Here is a 25,169-nt window from a genome sequence, read left to right on the forward strand (position 1 = left end):
GCTTTTCTTGCATAATATTCTATTCTAATATTCAAATCAGATGCAGATAACTGAGCATACACTGGAACATATAAAGCCATAACATTAGTAATTGTTATATGATCATTCATATACTGTGTCACCAGTCAAATCCAGTTTGCTTATGTAATGCCAGTAAATGTCTCTAGATCCATATTTTAGAGACATTCTTATAAGAAGTAATATATTTATATGGATTCCAGCATATCATATTCAGTGTTGTGCATGCCTCAGTGTATGTATACTGCAGTTTAGAGTATATTACTCCATTTCTCAGAGGAAGAATTGGTGTGAGATTGGGAGCAAAAAGGTCAGTATGCCTGCTGAGTTTTTTCCCCGCACTATAGCCATTAAGGGAGCAGATTTTTTTCACGATTTTCTAGAAAAAAAAGCAGGATAGAGTAACTCTGAGTGGATGGCATCCTAAAAGCAATCATTCCATGTTTTAAAGGACAGTGTTATTGACTGTGCTAAGAATGGTTAGTGTGCCCAAAGTGTGTCTCACCTACTGCATCCCCTCCTTTCTTTCGTTCTTTCTTTCTTTCTTTCTTCCTTTTTTTCTTTCTTTCTTTTATGAAAATCTGTGTTTCCTGAAGATATCTGCATACTGTCCTTGACCACTATGGCCCCATGTCCTTAATAAATATAGTCATCACTTATTTAACAGCACAAATACCTCCATACAATATGTACAATGTAAAGGCAATACGGCACATATGATGCTTCTTTGTAGATTTCCATAAATTTAGAAAGGACTAAAGGACTATTTTAGCTGTGTACCACCCATGTAAAATTAACAATACAGTTGCTAAGCAGCCTGAGTTACCAAGCAAAATTGGTAGCTGCCACACGTCTATACCACTAACGCTGGCAAAAAAAAAAAAAAAAAAAATTCCAAGCAAAAATAACTTTTCTGAAAGCAAAATAATTCGTTCCTACAGGGACAGAAAATTTGTATAAAAATAAAATAAAACAAAAGACAATACTGAAAATAAATATCATCAACGAATGTGTGGATTTTGACTGTCATGCTACTTCGAGGAATTCTATTGGCACTTGTCTCCCTCTAGCGGTTATTCACGGTGGCGCATAATTTGATCAAACCGGCTTTCCGTAGTTTATACATTAATCACGTGTCATTGTCAGGAAGCCTAACAATAGGTTAGCAGGAGCCAGTAGCTGATATAGCATCTGTATGAAACAAGTTCTGGCAGCTAACCGGTGAAGTCGTTTCTTTTGTAATCCGCAATGTATTGCAATGTGTTTTTCTCTTAACGCTGGCCATGTTTCCGAGCATCAGATAGGGAGATCTGTGTGGAATGGAAAAGCAGGCTGATATCTGATCTGCCCCCTGTCTGTGTCTCTGTACTCGGACACAATGCCATGGGGACCTGCTGGACTCAGTGCACTGAGATATTCAGGAGAGAAGCCACCAGGATCCAGAGAGGTGGAGGGTCAGTGTTCTGGACACGATTATGTATCGAATAACCATAAAAGTATCATTTAATCGTACAATTATAACGTGATACGTGTACAGTCACGTGTATAACTCTCGAGCTAAACTGTGTCTTTTAGGTTTAACTAAAAAAATAACCAGCAATCGAATATTGTGTCTTTTTCTTTCGGAAATAAACTTTAAAAACGTTACGTTGCTGTGGGTGGGTTTTTATTTTGCCTTTAGTTTGACAACTAGCCAGCTAACATAGGTGTTGTACAGTAATACACCACGCCCAGTAACCTAACCCTCCTCCTGCTGTTTAGCCAGCTAAGCTAACTGCATAATTAACACTAGCCATTAGCTCCAGTCACACCATCAGCCTTGACCTTCATAAAGAAGTTAAAAGTCTGTGAAACGTGCCGTCAGTGGAATTTGGTTACAACATTTCTGAAATGTCATGTCACTTATTCCTAAAAGAACGAATAGTGTAGTTTAATTGCTTTTGTTTGCTTTGCTTGTGTTTGTTTCCCCCCTTTTCCTTCACCACAGGTCTAAGTACTTTAGACGTGGCACAACTGGAGAACACTATACAATAGAGGTATTTCAGCAAAAACAAAAACTCATTTATTCTTTATTTACTTTTCAATTTTGGATGTCTTTTTGATATCGAATCTTTTTTTTTTAAATGCAGTTTGAGAATCTTGTGGAGAGCGATGAGGTGAGTGCTGAATCGTTTCCCAAATGAAGTCACGCTTAAGAACGCTGCTGTGTATTTTTACTAATAGTACTGTTTTTTTTTTCTCTTCCCCCCCAGGGTGAGAGTTCCCAAAGTTGTGCCAGGTATGGTATTAAATAAAATTGGACAAGACTGTGGCATAACAGCCTTTTGGCTGTGTTCGCTTATGGTCTGTTCACACACAGATGTACAGAGATTCTGTCACTGCAAGTCACCAGTACTATGAAGTCACCGGTTGATGCTCCTATGACTGGTTGCCATAGTAATAATTCTTATTGTATTCCAAATGTATAGTTTATGTCCTGAATTTATATATTTATAATTCTATATAAACCTGCTTTGGTCGATATTAACCATATTTGCTGTCTATATTAACATCACTGTGTAAAATAAATTATTGAATATCATTGTGTGGCACAATTGTCATTCTAAAGAGGGAGAAAGTCTGTATAAAAAAATAATTCACCTGTATATGAATCACATCATACATGTTTGCTGTGAGTCGTTATGGGTCTCTGTATGTGTGAACATTGTTTGGCTATGTTAAATTATTTTTCGATGTGAACAAGGTGCCATGTGATTGACTGCAGATTGATTTCGGGGTGTGTTCCTGCCTCAAATTTTGTTTCTGAGAGTCTTTGGAAACACTGTTGTTCCTGTTTTTGGTTTGGTAATGAAATATCAGAGGGCAGTCACAGAAGTTATATATAATCTGGTAATTCATGAAGCTGATAGAGGGGCAAGGCTTTTGTGATTATTTAAGATTTCAGAATAGGTGCAACCTGAGTAGCAGCTGAAGAATAGGTTTGTTAGTAAACTGTCAGTGGTGTGTTTAAGGAAGCTGAAATTTGAATGTCTTTAAACCTGCATTGGGTTTTAAAAGACACAACAATAAAGTGTGAGCTGCAGTAGTGTACATAATAGTTCAATCGATTAACTACCATTATACGCAGTCCGTTCCATCGAGTTATTTAATAAAGCCCAGCTCTGAGAACGATGATGTATGATGAGTGAACAATGATGTCAGAGCTCTTCTGGCATATGTAACTTTGAGGTTTTGAAACTGTGGAGTCTCAGGAGGGCTATGAAGTCTGATCTTTATTGTATTTGGCTCAGGCCCATCAGTGAGGAGGAGATTGTCCATCTGAAGGAACAGCGCTATACTGCTATTGCCGATAAACAGACACTGATCGATGAGAAGCTGAAAGCAGAGGTATGGCCTGTTTCCCCTGTGCCTCACCTTTGTCCTTCCTACTGTTAATGTAATACAAATAAAAATCATCAAGACATGCAAACGTCACATAATCTATCAGTTCTACTTCAGTTCAATAGGTTCAATGAAAATAATTAGAAATCTTTACGATTCATCAAATCTGGCAGGATTTTTAGAAAGCTTACAGTTAATAAGCCTACCTTTTTAAATTTTCTTTATTTTCATAGTTTGCAGTCTGTTGCTTTTTATTGTTTTCATTCCTGCTATTCATTATGTTCCTTTGTTTGGTTTTGTTACTATCCCCCTTTTTTGTTTTGTTATTTCTGTTCAGTTAGTGGCACAAGAGGAGAAGTTAAGGCTAGAAGAGGAGGCTTTAGTCACAGCTCAGCGCGAGGCTGCCAGGCTCACAAAGGAGCGAAAGCTAAAGGAGGTGAGGCGTCCACACTGAGCACGCCCGGCCTTTCTCTTATCCTCTTGCCATACACCTGTCCTTCATCCTGCTGCTGATTTTATAAATAAGAAGAAAAAATCCCTCTCTCGCTTCAACATCTGTTCTTTATGTTGCTTGTTTCCTTATTTGCAATCTTGTTTTTTTTTCCCCGTGTATGCATATTTTAGTTTGCAGGGCCCACAAAATGGAAAAACATTATAATTAAATGTCATTTGTCTGTTTTCTGTGAGATTTAAGCAATTTTATTATCAGCCATCTGTCTCAGTAGGCTGTCGTTACTAAAGTCGTGTGTGTTTTTGGAAGCAGCAGCTTGCACAGAAGAGATGCGAGGCAGAGGGCAGCAGCTCACACCGCAAACCGTGAGTATGACTCGCACTTGGACACCAACATATTATGTAATACCCTGTAATATAGACTTAACGGCTTTACCCTGTGTAAGACTTAACGGCTCCTCTGTCCAAGCCACCCGTCTGACACACACCTTCCTAAAGGGCATGTAACTTTCTTTTTTTTTCTTCTTCTTCTTCTCCAAAATGTTCATTACAAAAGCTGGACCTTTTGCGTATCTAGCATTATTGTTATTTTCTGGAATGGGGATTAAAATCTTGAAGCACAAGTTCTTAAGAAATAATGTGGAAATTCAGTGGAGTCTGTGAATTGATAAATGGCCAGAAAAGAATAGAAAATGCTTGTCTTGATTTGTTGTTAATTATTAATGAGGTTTATTATTTATTTTTTTATTTTTTTAAACCAAAATCGAAGCTTGTGCAAAAATGTTCTATTCAATTGACCTGTATTTAGATCTGTGAAAGGAATGGCGTGTGCGTGTGTGTGTGTTGTAGCAGGCCATCAGGTGGAGATTTTGAAACATACCTGCAGAGTGTAAAGGCTCAGTCGGAGGTGTTCCGCAGTAACAGTGAGTACTGTAATTTCTCATCATCTGTTAACACACAGGTTTTTTGTGAGTGATTGGCCAGTGACAGTTTTTTTTTCTCTCTCTCTCTCTGAAAAAGCGTAATTAAGCAAAACCACTACCACTTCTAACTGAGCTGCACACATTATCCATTAAAGTAATGTAAATATTAGCAGTGATTGTAAGGTTCCACTGGAAAATATAGACTGCAGTCAATATTTACACTCAGCACAAGATATTTTAAAGAAAATGCCCTGCTACATGACATCCATCTACAGGTGCATCTCAGTAAATGGGCTTCCATACCCTCTCAAGGCTGTAGTGCTCTCTGTTGGTTATGCATCTTTTTCTTCCACACTTTTTCCTTTCACTCAACTTTCTGTTAACATGCTTGGATACAGCAGTCTGAGAACGGCTAGCTTCTTTGGCAATGAATGTTTGTGGCTTACCCTCCTTGTGAAAGGTGTAAATGATTGTTTTCTGGACAACTGTCAGGTCAGCAGTCTTCCCCATGTTTGTGTAGCCCAGTGTACCAAATTGAGAGACCATTTCGATGGCTCAGGAAACCTTTGTAGTTGATTTGAGTTGATTAGCTGACTGGCCTGTTACTGTATTCAAAATTTGAGATAGTGAATTCGTGGGTTTTTGTTAATTGTGAGCCTAAATTATGACAATTAAAAGTACCAAAGTCTTAAACTACTTCAGTGTGTGTTTACTGAATTTATATAATACACAAGTTTTACTATTTGAATTACTGAAATAAATGAACTTTTCCACGACATTCTAATTTACTGAGAGGACACCTACAAACCTGACGAAGTGCTCTCAGTTATAATGTTTGTTCTGTCAGTGCAGTTTGTTTAACAATGAGCAGCATATCCAGTAGGGGAGACCAGGGACAGTTGTAACAGGGGACGGTTGTAACACCTTGAATTCCTCCAATCAGAAACAACCTAGAGTGATGACACTCACTGTGCATATGCTCAGTTAGTTTCCCTCCATTTTTGCCATAAAGAGAGCCACATTTGAATCTTCCTGATGGAGTTATCTACAAAAGATTGTTTTTGAGGTAAAAAAAAATTACTTTTCTTTCTGATGTACTTTTTTGGATGCTGTTATAGGATCAAATGTCTATGAATTCAAACAAGTATTATTAGAATAACTCTTTTGTAAGCTAAAAATATAAATGGCTAACAAGTGTCAAACTAGCAGTCAAGCTAGCTCACATGAGACGACATGCGTTACAACCGTCCCTGTACACTGTAACAGTGGAGAGACCGTATTAAAATCAATTTTGCAACCTGTACATATTTCATAAAACCTCTTCAATACATTTTCAGCAGTTGACAGATTGAAGTTTATAACAAATTGGTTATTCCAGTAAAAATGGTTTTTGATGTATTGCTAAAAATTGCAAAAAGTGTTACTGTCCCTGGTCTCCCCTATACATTAGTTTGCTAGTATAATGAGCTAGCTTAGACATCACAAACAATATACCGGAAAAAAACAAAAAGATTTGCCAGCTGAAGTTCTCTTAGTACAGTTTACAAGAGATGAAGGGAGGGGCTACAAGGTATACTGTATGAGAGAAAAACTCACCCAATTCCGCTAAAGCTGCGCTGTATATCACGTGCCGCTGAGGTCATTTGTTGTTGGCTGGAAAAGCTGTTAGTGTTCCATTAAAAACAAACCGTAGTGTTCCATTTCAGACAATACTACCCTTCTAAAATGTACACACTAGACAGTAGAGTGCACAGGGTCAGTGCACACAGTGTTGCAGGTCATTTGGGATGCATCTATTATAATGTCATGGCCATTATGTAGTTTTTGTAGTGAAGAGAAGAAATATTAGATCAGCCTTAAATGAGTCAACCGTCACTGGATACCTTCCTCAATTTATAAGCTCACTATGAGGATGTATCATTAATCACTTATTTCATTTCTGATATGAGTAATGTGCAGCTACTGTGTGTACTGTATGTCCAGGGCTGTCCTCTGAGACAAATCTAGTGACTCCTAACACCGAGAGCAGCTGGGATTTCACCTGCAGAACTCGCTCCACTAATGACGATGCCACCTCGCTTGACCTCGAATGGGAGGATGAAGAGGGTGAGGCTGAGCTTCTCTGTTACAGACAGGATCATTGCATAAGTATTGCAACAGTAGCTGTTAACTATTTCTGTGCTAACCCAAAGTACTATTATCTGCATGAGGAGTTTTTCTTCAGCTCGTACCTGAGAATTCTTACATGACTGACATTAAATGGTTGCTTATAAGCCTTTAATCCTTGCATTTAACCACTGAAATTGGATCTATACGTCCATATATAGACTCACTGATCTCATGAGCTTGTCACAGTCTAAATAGCACAATGCTAAAATGAACAAAAACGGTAATAAATAAATAAATAACGTGCACGCTATATTGTGGGTCAGCGGCACAATAGATAACATGTTTGTTTGACTCTGGATGGGAAGACTGTATGCACGACTCTATTGCTGTGGTTTAGTCGCTTCTGATAAACAGGAGAGCTTCAGTCGAATTCCATCAGTGTCAGATGCAGGACTCTTCTTATACTGCCAAGAAAAGAACTTGTGGCAGAAATAAAAGGCTGCTTATAAATCCATACAGGATATACACTTTCTGGCTGCATTAATAGGAAAACCTATACACATTCATGTAATTATCTAGTCAGTCATGTGGCAGCAGCATAATACATTATATCACAGTTCGGTTTGACAAGCAGCAGATCAGCATTGATGAGGTCGAGAGCTCCGGTTAATGTTCACATTAAACATCAGAATGGCGGGAAATGGGCTGTTGGTCCTGGAAGGGTTATTTTGAGTATAATAACTGGGAAGAAGAACAACTGGGATTTTCACTCACACAATCTATACAAACGAGAGAGCAGCAGGTCTGTGCTTAAGTGCCTTAGTGTTGAGAGAGATCAGGAGAGAAAGGCCAGACTGGTCTGAACTGACCGAAAGCTTCAGTAACTCAAATAACCACTCTTTACAAACATAGTGAGCAGAAAAGCAAATCAGTGTATACAACATGTTAAATCTTATACAGCTAAAGACCACATCAGGATCCACTCAGCCAAGAACAGGAAACTGAGGTTACATTGTGGACGGGGTTCTGTGATGAAGGTTGGAAGAAGACCGGACGATGTTTTCCAGTGGTCTATCTGAGAGCTGGAACGTCTATAGCAACTAGCCATGAATGTGGTCCTGTGTAAAGAGGCAGAAGATTTTCTATTAACTTGTAAAATCTAGCATTCTCTCCAAAAGAGAATGGTTAGTCATCCAAAGCAGTGAATTCAGTTATTCTTATACTTGTATATTCTTCTGGTTATTCTTTCTGAACTAGTGTGTCATCATGATATATAATAGTCTAATTGCAACATGTGCTATGAACTAGTCGATCTGGGTTGTTTTTTTTTTTTAAGTAGCCAAATCGGCTGGTGAGTGAAAAAAGTTCATTTCAAAGCCCACGTTTGAAAGTGTCTTTTTCTGACTTGCAGGAAATTACCGGTCAAATGTTTTGTGAGGACCTGTTACTTTTTTTTTTTTTTTAATTTTCTCTTCTCTTCCTCTGGTCACATAAAAGTGAAGTTGACACAATTATTGTACATCCACATAACTGGGCTGTAAGAAATGTGACAGGAATCTTAAGTCTGAAGCCTCCGTCTGAGCTGAGTGGATGTTGGACCAAGGAACAGCAGGAACTTGAAGAATGATACTAAGATGCTCTCATATCCAAGTCCAGACTCCCTAGGGATAGGTTGTAAGTTCTGACATAAGAAGGAATGTATTTCTATAGCACTTCTTGTTCTATCATGATGGGATCAGATATTTATAGAACTAGTTCATATGTTTGATGCCAGGAAGAGAATAGGATGAGAAAAGGATTCTGTAGTGATTAATCAATTTGGCATTTCTTTCTTTTCTTTTCTTCTTTCTTTTCCTTTTTTTTTTTTTTGCTTTCTTTCTTTCAGATCATAAGAATAAGTAAGATGCAAGATTTAATGTAAGTAAGATTACTATAGCAACTTCTAAAAAGGCGAGTTTTTATGTGAATGGTTTGTAGGTATGAATAGGACCGGTGCTGCATGGGAGCGATCCAAGACAGAGGAGGACATCCTGCGTGCTGCACTCGGTCCCGCTGATAAAGCGCTGGGCAGTGGACCAACCTCTGCTTCGGAGGACTCCAACGCTCTGGAATGGGAGAATGACTTTGTCAGTGCACATGCTGAAGACAGTAGTGAGCAATTTGATGAGGAGTTTGAGGGATTTGTTAATCCAGTTTTGGACACTCCATCTGAGGCAGAGTCTAATGCTGACCAGCAGGACAGATAATCCCAGGCGGGGAGTCTAGAAATTGTATTGAGTTTATCACTTCACATTGACACATTCTGTACATTTTCATTTAGCCTTACTTAAGATTGGTGTAAATCAAGTGCAATTTTTTTTAATTCTGGGATGTTGCCGAAATGTTTTCGGGAAGCTTGTGAGGTTATCATACGTGTTTATAATTTAGTCATCATAATCCACTCAACTTTTTATTTCTTTTTTTCACCTTTATCTCTACAGAGTGAGATCATGACCGCATCGGTATACCAGGCCTACCTCATTAAAATCAAGCAGGGGTACAATAATGCTAGATGCAATTTTTTGTAGCTTGCTTAAGAAAACTGGTGCCTGATCTATCCCAGTCATCCACTCATCACCAAGCTGTCACCCTGTGTCCGGTGTCTCTGGTCATCAGCACACATGTTGATCTACATTTTGTATTGCTAAAAAATACAAGCTGCAAGTGTATGGTGGCAACTTTGAAAAAATGCCTCAATACCCTGTTTGTGAAAATGTAATGCATACACAAGTGCTTTTAAAGTTTGACGTGTACGCAGGCAACACATTTTAGTTGCTTCATTTATACCAAATTCTGATTGGGAAAAAAAAAAGAGTATATAATTGAACTATAGTTTGGACATATCAATATTTAGTTGTTGCCATATCCTGCACATTATTGAAATAAAACCTTTTCTTTATTTTTAAAATATGTTTACAAGCCAGAATGCACTATATTAGATCACAATTAATGATAAGCAACTGCCATCAACGTTTCACAAATCTGTACAAAAATGGGCTACACGTGTAAGGTGAAATGTGTAATTGGGCCTCTATAGTACTTCAATTAATCCAATTTATTAATGAATTGAAAGAAAGATTTCTGTTTGGCTCATGCTTATGAATATACAAGACAATTTTACCATGTTTAAAAATGAACATTATTTTTAAACAGGTTTAAACTATTTTGTGCCTGATTCCAACACTACCCATGCTGCACCTTGGGTTAACAGTGGATTTAGAGCTTTAATTATTACATTTTATTTTTTAATGTAAGGTTTGGTTTAATTATCGAAGCCTTCCCATAGTTTTTTTTTTTTTTAAGTCACTGCCACTGGTTTGTGTAAATAGACACTGTTATTAGAGTATGTGGCATTTAAAAATCTTTTAGCAGCATTCCAAACATTAACTCTTTAATTGTAAAGAGCTCACAAAATTGCACATTTTTGTTCATCTACATAAAGGAGCACATTTTATAACTCTCTGCAAACCTCACTGATTGTGAAAAAAGAGGACAAAGAGCAAACACGATATACTTGTAGTTTGGGGAATTCTGTCCATCCAGTTTGAATGCTAATAAAAACAAATCGAATCAGAAACTCTTGTGGAGTGATTTATTCTCCATCATACTGCAGTTGCAAAACTTTTCACTTCATTTACAGTTTTGGTTCTTTCATTTTACCCAATCTTTTAGGCTGTGGGAAAGTGAAAAGAATAGCAGATATGATATAAAATGGATAATTATTATTGTTTATTGGTATTTTTTCATTGACAGTTTATAGATCACACCTCTGGGTTTGGGGTTTGAATCTCATCTCTGCCCTGTGTGTAGAGTTTGCATGTTTTCCCCATGTTTTGAGGGTTTCCTCGGGGAACTGTGGTTTTCTCCTCCAGTCTAAAGACCTATCTGCATCTCTAAACTGTCTAAGGAGTAATAACCTGACTCAGCTATACCTAGTGCTATTGCTTTACATGCCTAATACAGTACACACACATTTAGGGATAGCCAAACCACTGACCAGCATGTTTTTGGGAAGTGGAAGTAAAACCTGAATCAAATTCTGGAGCAGTGAGACAGCAAAGCTACAAGTTGCCCTGACTTCAGTTTCAAATTTTAAATAATACATTATTTTTTGCAGCACAATAAATAGACATACAATTAGAGAAGGCCAAACAGCAGATGGCAGTGTTGTTGCAGGAGTAAATGTGATAAAGCTGTAAAACTATGGCTGCTGTAATCCAACCTTTATGTACACTCACCGGCCTCTTTAATAGGTAATAGTCTCATCCATGCCATTATCTAATAATTCAATCATGTTGCAGCAGCACAATGTATAAAACCACACAGATACAAGTCACAAGCTTCAGTTAATGTCCACATCAAGCATCAGAATGGGAAACAATATAATTTCCTTGACTAACCGTGGAATGGTTGTTGGTTCCCAGTTGCGCCGGTTTGAGTATTTCAGAAATAATTTATATATTTAGAATTTATACAGAATGGTGCAAAAAGCCAAACAACATCCTGTGTGGGGAGAATATGCAGACTGAAACACCTTTCTGATGAGAGAAATCTGAGGAGAATAAGCAGAAATAGTAATATTTTAAAACCGTGGTGAGAAGAAAAGCATCTCAGAGTGAAATATGCAGGTGTTTCTAACAAAGTGGATGTTGAGTGTACAAAACAAACTCATTATTTTAAATAATCTGCATATCCTACACACACATACGGAATTAAAAATTGCTGTATGCTTTATCTACATAGAACAATCACTAATTTGGTGGCACTCTCATGGCACTCTTTCTTATACCTAGCTGTTGCAAGCTTCCTATATAACACAGAATAGTAAATAAATTAGAAGGAGGAAAAAGCCAAGGAAGCAGAATGAGTGCTGATAAGCCTGGTGCATGTGAATAATGGCAGCTCTCAGTATTCATACTATAAACACTTGTGGTTATCTGCACTGAGCACATCTGGGTTGGTTCATTATTTTGGATATATGGCATGCTGACTTGATGAATGGCTGCTTGGTCTTAAAAGTGTTCAGTAAGTGTTGCAATATTGTAAGTTTTAGCATATTTTTCCTTTTTTCCCCCCTCGATCATACACGTTTGGAGGGAAAGTACACCTTGACTTTAAAATGGGTCAGTTTTCTTGTCAAGCATATTTCATTTGATTTGAGGTAATGGGGCCGTCTATTCAGCACAGCAGCTGTAAGAGCTGAAGAAACAGGGAGTGATGGAGCTGCAGGCTCATGCCTAGAGGAGAGACTTTGGTGATATGTTTTCTCGTTTCTCGCTCTTTTTTTTTTTTACCTCCCGTCATTAATAGCAGGAGCAGCAGTGCCAAATGAAGATATATGACTGAGAAAGGACACCTGCTGCAGAAAACAAGCCGCAAAGCAACCTGGGATATATTTCTGGGTGAATGAGTGTGTAGTGTAGTGCAGAGGGGAGAGAGAGAGAGAGAGAGAGAGAGAGAGAGAGAGAGAGAGAGAGAGAGAGAGAGAGAGAGAAAGAGAGAGAGAGGAGAGAGAGAGAGAGAAGAGAAAGAGAGAGAGAGAGAGAGAGAGAGAGAGAGAGAGAGAGAGAGAGAGAGAGAGAGAGAGAGAGAGAGAGAGAGAGAGAGAGAGAGAGAGAGAGAGAGAGAGAGAGAGAGAGAGAGAGAGAGAGAGAGAGCAGTTTGTTTACAAGCTTTGCTATGCCAATGGTGTATAGTTCAAGTCTTATTGATCACACTATATTACTCTGAACAGAGCTAACTTGTGTTTTCAATACCAAATGTGTTTATTGATCTCAGGCATTACAGCCATAAATTGCTTGCGAATGGCAGCACAGAGAAAGCAATCTAAAAGAAAATAAAATCTCCAGTAAAATAAGTTCACACCCCATACCCTCACCACCACCACCACCCCCACCCCAAAATTTGTTCGTAGATTTGAATTCGGTTGGCAGTGATTAAATGCTGTTTTTAAAATGGGTCAGCAACATCTGCTCAGCATCACAGAACAGTGACACTGTCAAGAACACCTTTAACTTTACTGGCACCAGGAGGCCACAAAGTGCTCAAATGCACTCTGCACCTATGTCACAACATGACACTTACAATTTATTATTTCCTTCCTATATGGTACTTCAAGAGCTCTGCTTCCTCTTACACATTTTTCTGCCTCTACATTAATCCATAGTCCTTGTATCTAGTATATGATTTTCTTGTTGTTGTTGTCGTTGTTTGTTTGCTTTGTCTGTAGGTGAGACAGAAGGAATATTTCTAACTGAACTGAAAAAACACACCAACAGTTAGGCACACACACACACACACACACACACACACACACACACACACACACACACACACACACACACACACTTACTCTCACACTCACACTCACACTCACTCCCACACACACACACACACACACACACACACACACACACACACACACACACACACACACACACACACACACACACACACACTCCATTTTGTGTTGCAGTAACTATCTGAGATCATTCCAGCGGCCATAAACTCTGCCTGACTGGGATTAAAGCCCATTTCACATGTATTTACTGCCCTAAATGAGAGGGTGAGGAGGGTCAGGCGGACTGAAAGAGGCTTTATGGCATCATCTATCATTACAGAGATGACTACAGCTATCCAAAGAGCCTCTACACAGCAAGGGTTAATTATACACAGGAAATCAATCTATATGCCAGCTTTTCTACAAACACAGGAGTATTTGATATCAGTTTATTGACATTACACATGCTTCGGTAACATTTTGTTCTTTGTGTATACTCACAAATTCATAGTAGCGGTGATGTCTTATGTCCCGCATCATATTAAGGTGCAGTAATATACCATCCTACACAATGCAGTTTAATGACATACAAACAAGTACACAATAAATAGGTATTACATTACTGTATATGTGTGCAGTTTCTCATGTTCTCTCTCCATGTGTGTGTGTGTGTGTGTGTGTGTGTGTGTGTGTGTGTGTGTGTGTGTGTGTGTGTGTGTGTGTGTGTGTGTGTATGTGCCTTATGATGGATTGGTGTGATGAACTTGTGATGAACTTGTGCCTGTAATCCCAGGATAGGTTCCGGATCCGTTGCATCCCTGACCAGTTAGAGAAAAGTACAATTTAAACAATTTAACAATTTAAAAATAACATCAAAGGAGTACATTATGTTTTGCTAATGATCCTCAATCCATTACAACAGATATAGGTGAGTAAATATCGGTTTTTAATGACAGCCTTTGTAAAAAAGAAAAAATAATCTCAGGATAATATACTTCTCATCTTCCATTAAGCCTGCCTCAGATGTTTTCTGATCTATAACTACATCATTAAGCACAAGGAAAAATATTTACTCGTGATATGATGTCATGCTTCATCTCCCTTACACCTCATCTGAAAATAGTGAAGGTGTTTACTTGAGAAATGCACTACAGTGTATTATTTTATTGACTTCCAATATATGTTATGTTTAAAAGTTATACACAGCAAAGATGTGGTTGCGTCAAGCATTATACATTTTTTTAAATAGTATTTGTGCCTCACAGGCAATTGTTTTGGATTGTTTTGGGTCTCTCCCAAACATTTCCATCAAACTTACAGGTCAACTTGAAGAGAAGTGATTGGTTCATCAATATCTCTATCACAGCTTTAAGGGGTTTTTGGAGTGCTGCTGTTACTGAAAATGAATCATTATTTGGCCAACTGATAAATAATTTTACAATCTGCCTGACTTTGTACACTTGCTTTAGATGTCTAGGAAGAATGCAGACATATTTATATTTATTTTCTCACAAGCCATCATCTCCACTCATTCGCTCACTCAATCACTCACTCCTGGTATTTTTATACAGCATGGATAGGTTGCCGGTCCAACATATGGTGTCCCAGCTTCAGTATTTTTGAAAGTAGAGGAGACTCAATGACTTAAAGCTACATTGCCATCTGTTGTACTGTTATTAGTAATGCCACCCATTATTAAGTTAACAGTGTTATCATGTTACATGATCATAGAGAATACATGGTGTGATCTAAGAAACACTGAGTAATTGGGTAGGGGCAGATGGGTTTGACCCTGCAAGCATCTACAGCACAAGTAAGCATGTAAGCCCTGGAAAACTGACAGATTTCATAGACGTCTAAAAAAGCATAGGCCTACAAAAGCATCTAGCAGCCAAAATAAACATTGCATGTTGATTGAGTGCACTTTTCTAAGGGTAAATCCATCAATTTCTGTTATTAAAAAGGTGTCATCCTCAAGGGTCATTCACATACACTGCAATATGTAGAGAGAGAGGGAGAGAGAGACTGGAGTCTTCCAATGAAAGAGGTTATATTAGTGGAGCCACTTGTATTAGCATCCATTAGCTGTGAGTGACAGGTTCAGGGAGGGAATTAGTCTGAGCAGCGAGGAAGAGCAGTCTTGCTCCTGGCCACCAAATCCATCATCATCTTCTCCTGAGCCATTCGCTACGCTATGGAAGCCACCTGTTCAATATTTATATCTTCACCCGTGAACGCAGCTCGCAGCCAAACCATCGTCCTTGCTGTCACAGAGATTCCCAAAGGGTCGTAGAAGAAGTGCATGGCCCACTAACCACACATCCCCTCCTCACCATGTCATATTCAGTTTAGACTGACGGAGAGGGAGCCCCTGTTTTTCATCCTTATAATGGATAGATGGACTGTGTGCTTCTGATGGTTTTAATTCAGCAGCAAAGTCCCACGTTCTGCCCATTTCTGCATCAGAACTAAATAACTCAAACCATAAACAAGGCTTTTCACTGTGTGCACTATTTTTAAAGGCAAAAATAAGATAAAAGACAAACTGAAATTAATCGGTCCTCTTCTGATTTTCTAACAAAAACACATTTTCTTGGAGCATAGGTTTAAAAAGGTTCTATCCCACACATAACACCAATCAGCACTAGCACTAAAAGCAAAAATATAAATGAGCTGCTAATACATAGTGTGTATTCTGTATAAACAGAGCTTGGAAAACATGTAACTAGCAATCTGAAACAAGGAACAAGCAAAAAGTACCTAAATATAGCTAGTAAAACATAGCAGGAATTCTAGAAAAAAATAATATTATTCTAGAAGAACATAGTTATCAGAACAGCTAGTATTCTGCAACCTATTCTGAGAAAACATAGTTGGAAAATAGCTAGTTTTCTAAAAAAAAACATATCTAGCAATACAGCTAATATTCTGAAGAAAAAAAAAACATACTGTAGCTAAAAATACAGCTAGTATTCTGACCAAATGTTGCTAGCAAAACTAACTAGCTACAGTAGTATTCTCATGGTTCTTGCTTCTGTTACATTCTGATCCCTTCTAAATTTAAGGGGTGATTCATAGGCTTTAAAAGCACATTCTGTCCAAATTTTGCTACAAATTATATATACCATTTGAAAATAATGAATTCAGGCTAGTAGTTCAGTGTAGCACATCCCAATCTATTTTATTCAAATAAATAATACATACAGCAGCAAAACAGTCCAAAAGTGCTGCACAATTTTAGGCCTCAGAATGAAAGTCAAAATAATATAAGAGCTAATGGAAAAGTGCATTGCTCTTCAGAAGTATTATATAATTTCATAATTTCAAGTCTAACAAGCATTTACCTCTGGGGTTAAATGGATGACGTTGTTCTGCTCGAGACCATTCATTAAACACACAATTTAATCATAATATATAGTTTTATTCTTTACATAGAAATAATGCTATCCTCTGCAAGTGAAAATTAATTGGACAAAATGTATCTCTGTTCATTTGTGAAAGGCTTCAGTGTTACATAAAGATGAATAGACAAAGAGAGCAGGAGAGCAGAGGGGGGGATTGTGACAATGCACAATGGCCAAATATAGCACCAAACACCTGAGTGACTGAACAGAGTCCTCTTTAAGAAAGAGATTGACTGAGAGAAATGTGAAAAGAGTAGAAATCACTGATGAAGTCTATAGCAATTCTGCCCAATAACTTCAAATCCATTCAACATGTTTCGTTTTATTGGAGTAAAAACCTGTAAACCTGTGGTATTGAAGGCAGACTGTAAAAGTCCCCAGGAAAATGTCACGGTCCATCAAAACAAGTAGTCCATATCTTAATGAATATATTATGTATAATATATTATTTAACCCAATAACTCTGAATAATTCTAATTCAATTAAATTTTATTTTATTTTTATAGTCCTTTTAACAATAGACAATGTGTCAAAGCAGCTTTACAGAACATAAGAAATAGAATACAAAAAGTTTTATATATAACAATTAATATTATACAAAAGTTTAAGATGAATATTAGACTAATATTGTATTTTATCCCCAATTAGCCAGGTGACTGAGGCAAGGAAAAAGTTGCTTAGATGGAAGAGGAAGAAACCTTGAGAGGAGAAAGACTCAAAAGGAAACCTATCCTCATTTTTGTGATACTGGAGGGTGTGATTATACAGTAAATTGTTGAAAACACCATAGAGTGTTATTATAAATAATCTACTTTCTACAGTCATATATAGTCCAAAAATTGTGTATTGATTTGGAGGTTGTTGTTGACCTCAAAGACCACATGTACAGTAGCTTTCTTCTCCTCTTTGATTGTCCGAAATCTTCATAAAGAGGGACACAACTGGTGCTGGTACATCTCTAAATGCCTCAGGATCTTCACAATGTTGGCCTCTTCTCAATGTAGGTCCGAAATCTTCACGAAGCAGAAATAGCATAGCTAATGATGATAATGTGATGTAACTAGATGATAATGTGAATTTGATCAGATCTAATGGAGAACAAGGTTATGGGATGTATTGTGTGTATGCCTCGCTACATAGATACGTATGTCTTTAATCTACATTTAAACTGGGAGAGTGTGTCTGAGCCCCAAACACTGTCAGGAAATCAGAGTGTCTAATCAGAGGGTTATGAATAAACTATGATTTTGTTCTATTGTTTTTTCCATTTTCACAATTTTTCAGAATTGTTGTATGGCTACATCACCGTTGTGTTCACTTCTTCTTTTTTTCAGGTAAATAACTAGAGAAGGGTAAGTTTTGATAGTTGTGAAGTCTTCAAAATATTTTCCAAAGTTCATATGCCTGTTACTTTTTTTGGACCTTCTGAAACCAGCTGCTGACACTACAAAGCTAAATCGATGTACATGTGCAATTATTTCTCAGATACCTACCTCTTGAAATGCAATAGGACAAGGTGACATCCCCAACCCTCGTGATTGGAGAGTCCTTTTGCCAGCTGTGAGTTCTTACAGTTTCATCATTATGTGCAGGTTGAATGTAACCAGCTGTAACTGTCTGTTTGTAATCAGTTAGAGTGGGCTTGGAGTGTGTGGAGTATGGCTCAGTGCAGGAAGACATGATTAACCAGACCTCTTCAACGAACAACAGGTCAAGAAGCTCCTCTCTGCAGATAAGAAAGAATTTTTGCCTTGTTGGACAAGAGTCTGTAAATCCTGATTATTGATCATGATGATGATGATGATGATGATGATGATCATTTATATTATTAATAGTAACCATTATCGATTGTGCCAGCTTTAGATTTTACTGAAGGCTGAAAGAGATAAAACCAATTGATCAAATTCAGTTGATCATCTAAATGACACTGTATGCTGTCTTATGGTAGAAATGAAGATGAAGATTCTATTTGGACCTGTATCTGCATCCATCTTACTGTAAAGTTCAGTAGACGAATAAACTAAACAGTGACAATCCTTTGTACTTACAACCTTTTGCATTAAAAAGTCTCAATTTTTTTTTCTTCACATAAAGCTTTTGTACAGTATCAGCCATTTCCAGTGCATCTGATAAAGTTTTATATTCTCTTATATTCCGAAAGAGTTACTACTTTGTCTCGGTTTTCAATTTACCCTCATCTTTTAGTTCTATCCATGTTTCAGCGAAAGAGACAATCCATCTCTCTGACAGGATGGAGAGGAACATTCCTGCATTGCTAAAAGCTGCTCCTATGAATACCTCAATGCCTCCGAAACCTCAAACACAAGAGAAGGCTGTCAGCAGATTCATCTTCTGCTTTTTATTCTTCTGCATCTCCCTCAGTGTAATGTAGCTAGGAATATTACAGTCCCTCAGCTCTCTGCAGCTACAAGACAGAAACCTTTATCTTAAAGGCAAAAGGAAAAAAAAACACACCACAAGGACAACTTGCATATTAATCTTTATAGCTAACATGCTCTTCATTGGCATTCAAGATTTATTTCCTTTTAAAATTCAGAGTTTATTTTTAGTTTAAATTTCTTTCATCCTATTTTTAATTTTGATTAATGGTTTTCTACCTGCAGAGAGTGGTGCTCGTGGGAATTAACTCTTGCTTTAAAACTGCTTAGTCAGCAATGCAGCAGTGCTTTAGTCTTTTGGTCTGTCCAGGTCTCTCACGTCCTAATCTGTACATTCTGCTCCAGCTGGTTGTAATCACAATGCAAGGTTTCTCTATTGAAAAAGCATATGTTCATTTATTGTAAAAGTAACAGCAAATGATCGATATCTGTTATGTGTAAAAATAAGATTTCTGCTACTGAATGCAATTTTTTTCCCTTTACAGCATTTGGTAGACGTCCTTATCCAGAGCGACGTAGCTTGTAACTGTGCTAGCAACATCAGAATGTGACATCTGTGATACAAACAAACTGTAACTCTAACAAAAATACAGCACCAAACAAAAATCACATCTTGGCTTGAGTTCAAGTGGTTTAAGAGAACTGGCACTGAACACTGTGCACATCTTGTGTGTGGCAATCCATAATCTTTTAATAACCCCACCTCAGAGTTCACTGGAAACAGACCTGTAGGGGGCAGTAATGTGTCAGAGCTTGTCTAGTTAGAGCTCCAGAGCCACACAATGGTGTAGTTTAGATTTCAATATAAAGACTAAACCCTAATGTATTTTTAGAATGAACCGATAAATATTAATCTTTATTCTCAGTGTACAGACCTCTTGTAGTTACCACATCACCCTTGACATACTGCTCCCCATCCTGGACAACACTCACCACCTTCTGCACAGCCTACTCACCAGGCAGGGGAGTGTGTTCAGTGGCAGAGTGCTTAATGATCATGCTTCACTACACAAGTGAGAAACCCGTTTGTCCCATTGGCCATTTGACTGTTTAACATATCTCAGGTATCGCACAGTGCAAACAAACAAACTGAGTGACTTTGTAGTTTTTTCTCATCTGTATGTATTTACCTGTCTATCTATTATTTCATGCTTGTATCTATGCCATAATATCACATCATTTGAAGGGTTATGCACTTATGATCTTTGACCTAGAAATAATCGTCTACTACTTTACATTACATTACTGAATTCTGGAAAAATATTTTGGCCACTTCACGGGTGGTTCTGCAGCAGATCAGTGAGTTTAGGCTTCATGGAATGTTATTATATGCTGAATATCTGACCATCTAAATCACATGGGTTTAGAATCTTTATAGGCATAGCAGTCTCATGCTTTCACTTTTCCGAAAGATAAATATCATGCATTGTAATCCATCCTGGGGTGGGTGCAGGACAAGGGGTCTGGGATGTAAAGTAGGTGGCAACTTTGTTCACAAATGTACAGAGTAAACACTGGTTTAACAAAGCACATTAGAGCAATTGCATACAATAGTGTAGCTTTTTTATTTATTAAATATACAAACAGAACTGAAGGATTCTTAAAAGTAATATGAACACCCAAAGTCAGGTAGAAATCTATATTAAAGGCAACCAATAGAAATTTGACTCAAATTCTCCAGACTCAAATTGTTTCCTCAAAATCCCTTTAAATCAGAGAGATAGTAGCAGCCAAAAATGCAAACACACGTGCCTGTGCATGCACTTTCAAATGTGATGTAGAAAAATTGCACAGGCAAAAATGAGCTTGTCAAGGAATTTGACCTTAAAACATTTAACTTGACAGCTTGCACTGCCATTTTGTTTGGAAGTGCTAATTCTAATGAGAGAGGGAGTCATTTTTGAAACCTATCATAGCTGTCAGAGAAAAGGTTATAGAACTGAAAGCTCTATTTCCCCACAGCACTTTCTATTTCCCCTGAAACAGCCCTACACACATACACACACTTTCTGCTCAAAATCATACTCTGCTCAAAATAAATGAAAACTACAGATGTATTCATCTTGTGAAATGGTCTTCATTTTCTCACATGAAGTACGGTCAGCATCACAGAGACGATATATGAAGTGCTCTAGGAGATGCAGAGGCTGTTTTCTTTTTTAGGGCACCATCATCCCAGTGTCACAGTGCTTGCAGAGAAAGCATCAGGTTTGTGTTTGATTGTTAGTAGAGGTCACAGGAAATGCGGCAAAATGAGGTGCACATCTGTCTGCTGTCATGGTGATGCATCATTGTTGATCTGCTACTGTCTTTTTTTCCTTCCAACTATGTTGTTGGTTGTCGGTACTATTCCTGTATCTGTTATTCTTTCTCACTCCTTTTCTCATGCTCTTTTTGCCACTCTCTGGTTCTCAAAGTCTACTTGTGCCTTTTTTTATATGCTATTACACACACATGCACACACACAAGAGAGAGAGAGAAAGAGAGAGAGAGAGAGAGAGAGAGAGAGAGAGAGAGAGAGAGAGAGAGAGAGAGAGAGAGAGAGAGAGAGAGAGAGAGAGAGAGAGAGAGAGAGAGAGAGAGAGAGAGAGAGAGAGACCCTGGATGTTATCTGGTTGCTACCATCTCTAAAGCAGCTTTATAGACTTTAAAGGCAACAGTCGACATGCTAATCCATCTTTTCAACAATGTCAGTTAATATCAGGAGCCAAACACATGGCATAAAGAAGCAATGTGCAACCTTGGAGGTTAAACATTCCCTGATGACATATGTGTTAATCTGACTGCACGTCACTACTGAAAAGACAAAGCTCAAACCTCAAAGAGTCACAGATATGTTGTCCTGAATGTGCCTTTCTTTTTGTAAAAAAAAAAAAATAAATGAATAAAAATGCATTAAAACATGAATAGCCTCCAGAAGTATTGGAAATCTTCATATTCATTTTCACATTTTAGTGCATGAAGGGAAAAAAATAAAAAACAAACAAAAAAAAAAACAACGCAATAACACAAAGCGTAAATCTCTCACAGCCATTGCTGGAGATCTGACTTTAATAGAAATTAAATATTTAATAGTGAGAAAATGAGAAGAGGAGAAAGAGCTGATTCGAGTTACCACCATTCCTCCCTCCCTCCCTCCCTCTTTTCCCCTCTTTCTCTCTCCCTCTCTCTTTTAATGTCTCTCTCTCCATCTCTGGCAGCAGTAGCAGCAGCTGTGCTCTACATCTTACTGATTGTCCATTGAGACAAGCTGAAATGTTTTCCACTCAGCCTCATTACTGCTCACCCCCTTTTCACCCTCCTCCTCTCCTCTGCTCCTCCCTCCCTCACTCGCTCCCTCCCCTTGATCCCATCACCATCTCTAGAGAAATGGCCACACAAAGCATGTTTCCTCATTGCTGCTCAGCCCATGTTTGACAGGCCTGAATGTCGTCTCGCTTTCGTGAAGTGGATGAGTCCGCTCTCTGTCGGTCTTTGATTAGCTCACAAGAGCATGTTGTTTTCTGAATGTGTGGCAGAACACAGGTCAAAAGAGAATGAAAATCCATCAGGCGCTGAGCTGTCAATCGGAAGAAGAAGAATAGGGCAATGGGAAGGACGCGTCTCTTTCATTCTCTCACCGGCTTTGGAGTGTTCAAGCTGATCACCTCGCTCTTTCTGTTTCTCTTTTGTGAACGGAGATAACAGAGTTTCCCTTCTGCACTTTTATATCCGGTGAATGCAAGGACCCATCAAACTAAATCCATTAACATCCAGCAAAGATATTCAGAGCACATACAAAACTCAGAGGGAAGCCTTTTACTTTATACTGCTTTGTATGTGCCTTGTGTGATAATAACAGTTCCACTATGTGACAACACATTGCAAGTACCTTCCCCTTTTCCTTGGTCTGTAAGCACAGGTCACTATCCTCTCCAGCCAGATCCCCTATAAGCACCATAGCCAAGGCTTTTAACAATGGCATGGACAGGTTAGAACCAATTACTTTATTGGGGTTTCAATGTATGGTGGGGCAAAATAATAATGCACTTAAAAAACACACATGATAATGCTAGCCTAACATATTAGACTACACATAACAAAGTTGTTATAAATGCAAGATTATTAAGAAATATTTTGTCTATAAATAATTCATGTAAAAAAATTGACATGTGTTTTTCTCACATGTTTGGGCTTTGTGGTCAGTGACGTCAGGGAACAATATATGTTTCAATTGTTTATTAATTATTAAACAATTATTTATTATTTATTCTTTTTTTTTTACAATACTCACCAATATCTTACTGAGGTGGCCAGCAATGAACATGTCTCATATCTCGTAAACATCTGTACTTTACTTAATGGCCACCCTTCACAAATAAATATTGATGGATCCATATAGTTTCTGTGTCGCTTCTTTAGTAAAAGCACGAGAAAGTAACGATTGTGCAATTTCGTCATACCTTAAGCTTTTATAGGCTTTCAGTTGATGAATGGTGATATTTTCCTCATACTGTCGCAGCCAGTAAGAAATGCAATACACAGTGTGGACATCCATGAACATAATACAGAAAGCCTTTGTCTGCTCGTTGAGCGAAATGCCATTAGAGGACATGGAGGGCTGATGCGGTGCTCCTTCTCCCCTGTGCTCTATAAGCTCAATGAATCTGCTGACTTGCAGCTACTTGAATGCTTCTCTGTTGGCTTTTTTTTAAAGGATATCATCCATCTCATCATCAGGGTGTCAGCAAATTGCCCGCAGCACTTCACAGCCTTGCATGGCTGTTGCACTTGGTTGCAAATCTGAAGAAAGCCATCAGCAGACCAGATCCTCTGCCTTTTTTCTGATTTAGCTAGTCAGGAATAATCTGTCAGGACCCATTAGGACCCTCTGTATCTGAGGTGATATATGGCTCTTTAGAATGTTTCTGTCCTTGAAATTCTGCAAAACTTGTTTAGCTTCAAAAAGGAGCTCTGAAGATTGAATGTTCGAGCCCTTGCGACTCAGCGCTGCTCAGAGTTGGGAGATGGGCTTCAGCAAAATTCCCCTGCAGAGGGAATAGGATGTGCAATACAAATTGGTATTAAACTATTGTATTATTGTATCCATTGAAGTTTTTTTTTTTCAGATTTATAAAATGAACACAAATTCATACTTAAATCAGACTGTTGATGGAAAACTCTTCTAAGATCTGTTTAAGCTGCGGTTCTGTTGCAGGCCGGTAGAGGATGTTGTTATTGAACTACTGTAGCTTGTTGCTGATTAGAACAATTGATAGTGTTGAACTGACATCTGTTACATCTGACCTCATTCTCGCTTACGATGAGAGCACCATGAGTGAAATGAGGAGCAACTAATCTTGTTAGTAGCTTGGAGCTTGGCTTGTGAGAAGGCAATTGTCCAGATTGGCATGGATCTGGATCTGGATCCGGATTCACAAATATTAATAAGTCTGGGCTGAAGCTGATAAAGCCCTGCATATGTATTATGGGTTTTATTTCTTAATCCTTCCCTATTTGTAAATTTACCTTCGGATGAAATCCTTACAAATTCCACTCAATGTCATTAACCACTTTCTCACAAGCACTTTATTCCAGTCAGGATCTTATTGCCTTTACGAATTTTCATCCATGAAAAACTGTTGGCATTGCAGTTTTGGCCTTCTGCGCTTTAGCAGAGTAACAGCTTTCTAAATCTCTTCCAAGGCAACTCTTCTCATCAGCACAAACTCATTAACACACAAATCCCTTGCGTGCTTGTTTTCCTGTAATATATGCTGAGAGGTCCTCTCATGAAGAACCCTTAATATTTCAGAAGGAAAGAAAAAATCCCTGACTTGTGAAAATCATTTACAAAAAATTAGAAAAAAGTTCCGAAGGTTGTGAGAAAGCATGTCTGGCATTAGCGTATAAGACTGCCTTGAGCACACAGGAACAGTAGAAATCTGGCAACACACTAAATTACAGCCCACCAAAAATAAAGCTTAAGAGGCAGATTATATAATGAGAACACTACACAGCCTGAGGATGTCCTGTAAAGAGCTAACACCCTCGCTAGAGAAATCTGCACACATTTGAACAACCACCTACTTTTATCACAAATGGAATTATTCCCTGAGATTTCTTTGTGTTGATCTAGCTTGGGGCCTGAAGATGTACTTACAAAAAATCTTTTCTGTCCAATGAA

General features: G+C 38.1%; 1 protein-coding gene across 16 annotated transcripts; it reads left to right on the plus strand.

Annotated features, from left to right (window-relative positions):
- The first annotated feature begins 1,148 nt into the window (after positions 1-1,148).
- ap1ar (adaptor related protein complex 1 associated regulatory protein) lies at positions 1,149-10,497 on the plus strand. Of its 16 annotated transcripts, none has more exons than XM_047802507.1 (10): positions 1,149-1,472; positions 2,006-2,054; positions 2,148-2,174; positions 2,271-2,296; positions 3,309-3,405; positions 3,737-3,835; positions 4,160-4,215; positions 4,699-4,772; positions 6,732-6,878; positions 8,859-10,497. In XM_047802507.1, the coding sequence occupies exons 1-10, from the start codon at positions 1,402-1,404 to the stop codon at positions 9,125-9,127; spliced, it is 915 nt and encodes a 304-aa protein (XP_047658463.1). In that variant the 5' UTR covers positions 1,149-1,401; the 3' UTR covers positions 9,128-10,497. The 16 variants fall into 16 exon arrangements, with proteins under 16 accessions (XP_047658463.1, XP_047658465.1, XP_047658464.1 ...); XM_047802509.1 differs by having other exon boundaries at positions 6,756-6,878; XM_047802508.1 differs by having other exon boundaries at positions 4,702-4,772.
- Positions 10,498-25,169: the final 14,672 nt, after the last annotated feature.

This window comes from Tachysurus fulvidraco, chromosome 17, assembly GCF_022655615.1.
Source record: "Tachysurus fulvidraco isolate hzauxx_2018 chromosome 17, HZAU_PFXX_2.0, whole genome shotgun sequence".
Lineage (NCBI taxonomy): Eukaryota > Metazoa > Chordata > Actinopteri > Siluriformes > Bagridae > Tachysurus > Tachysurus fulvidraco.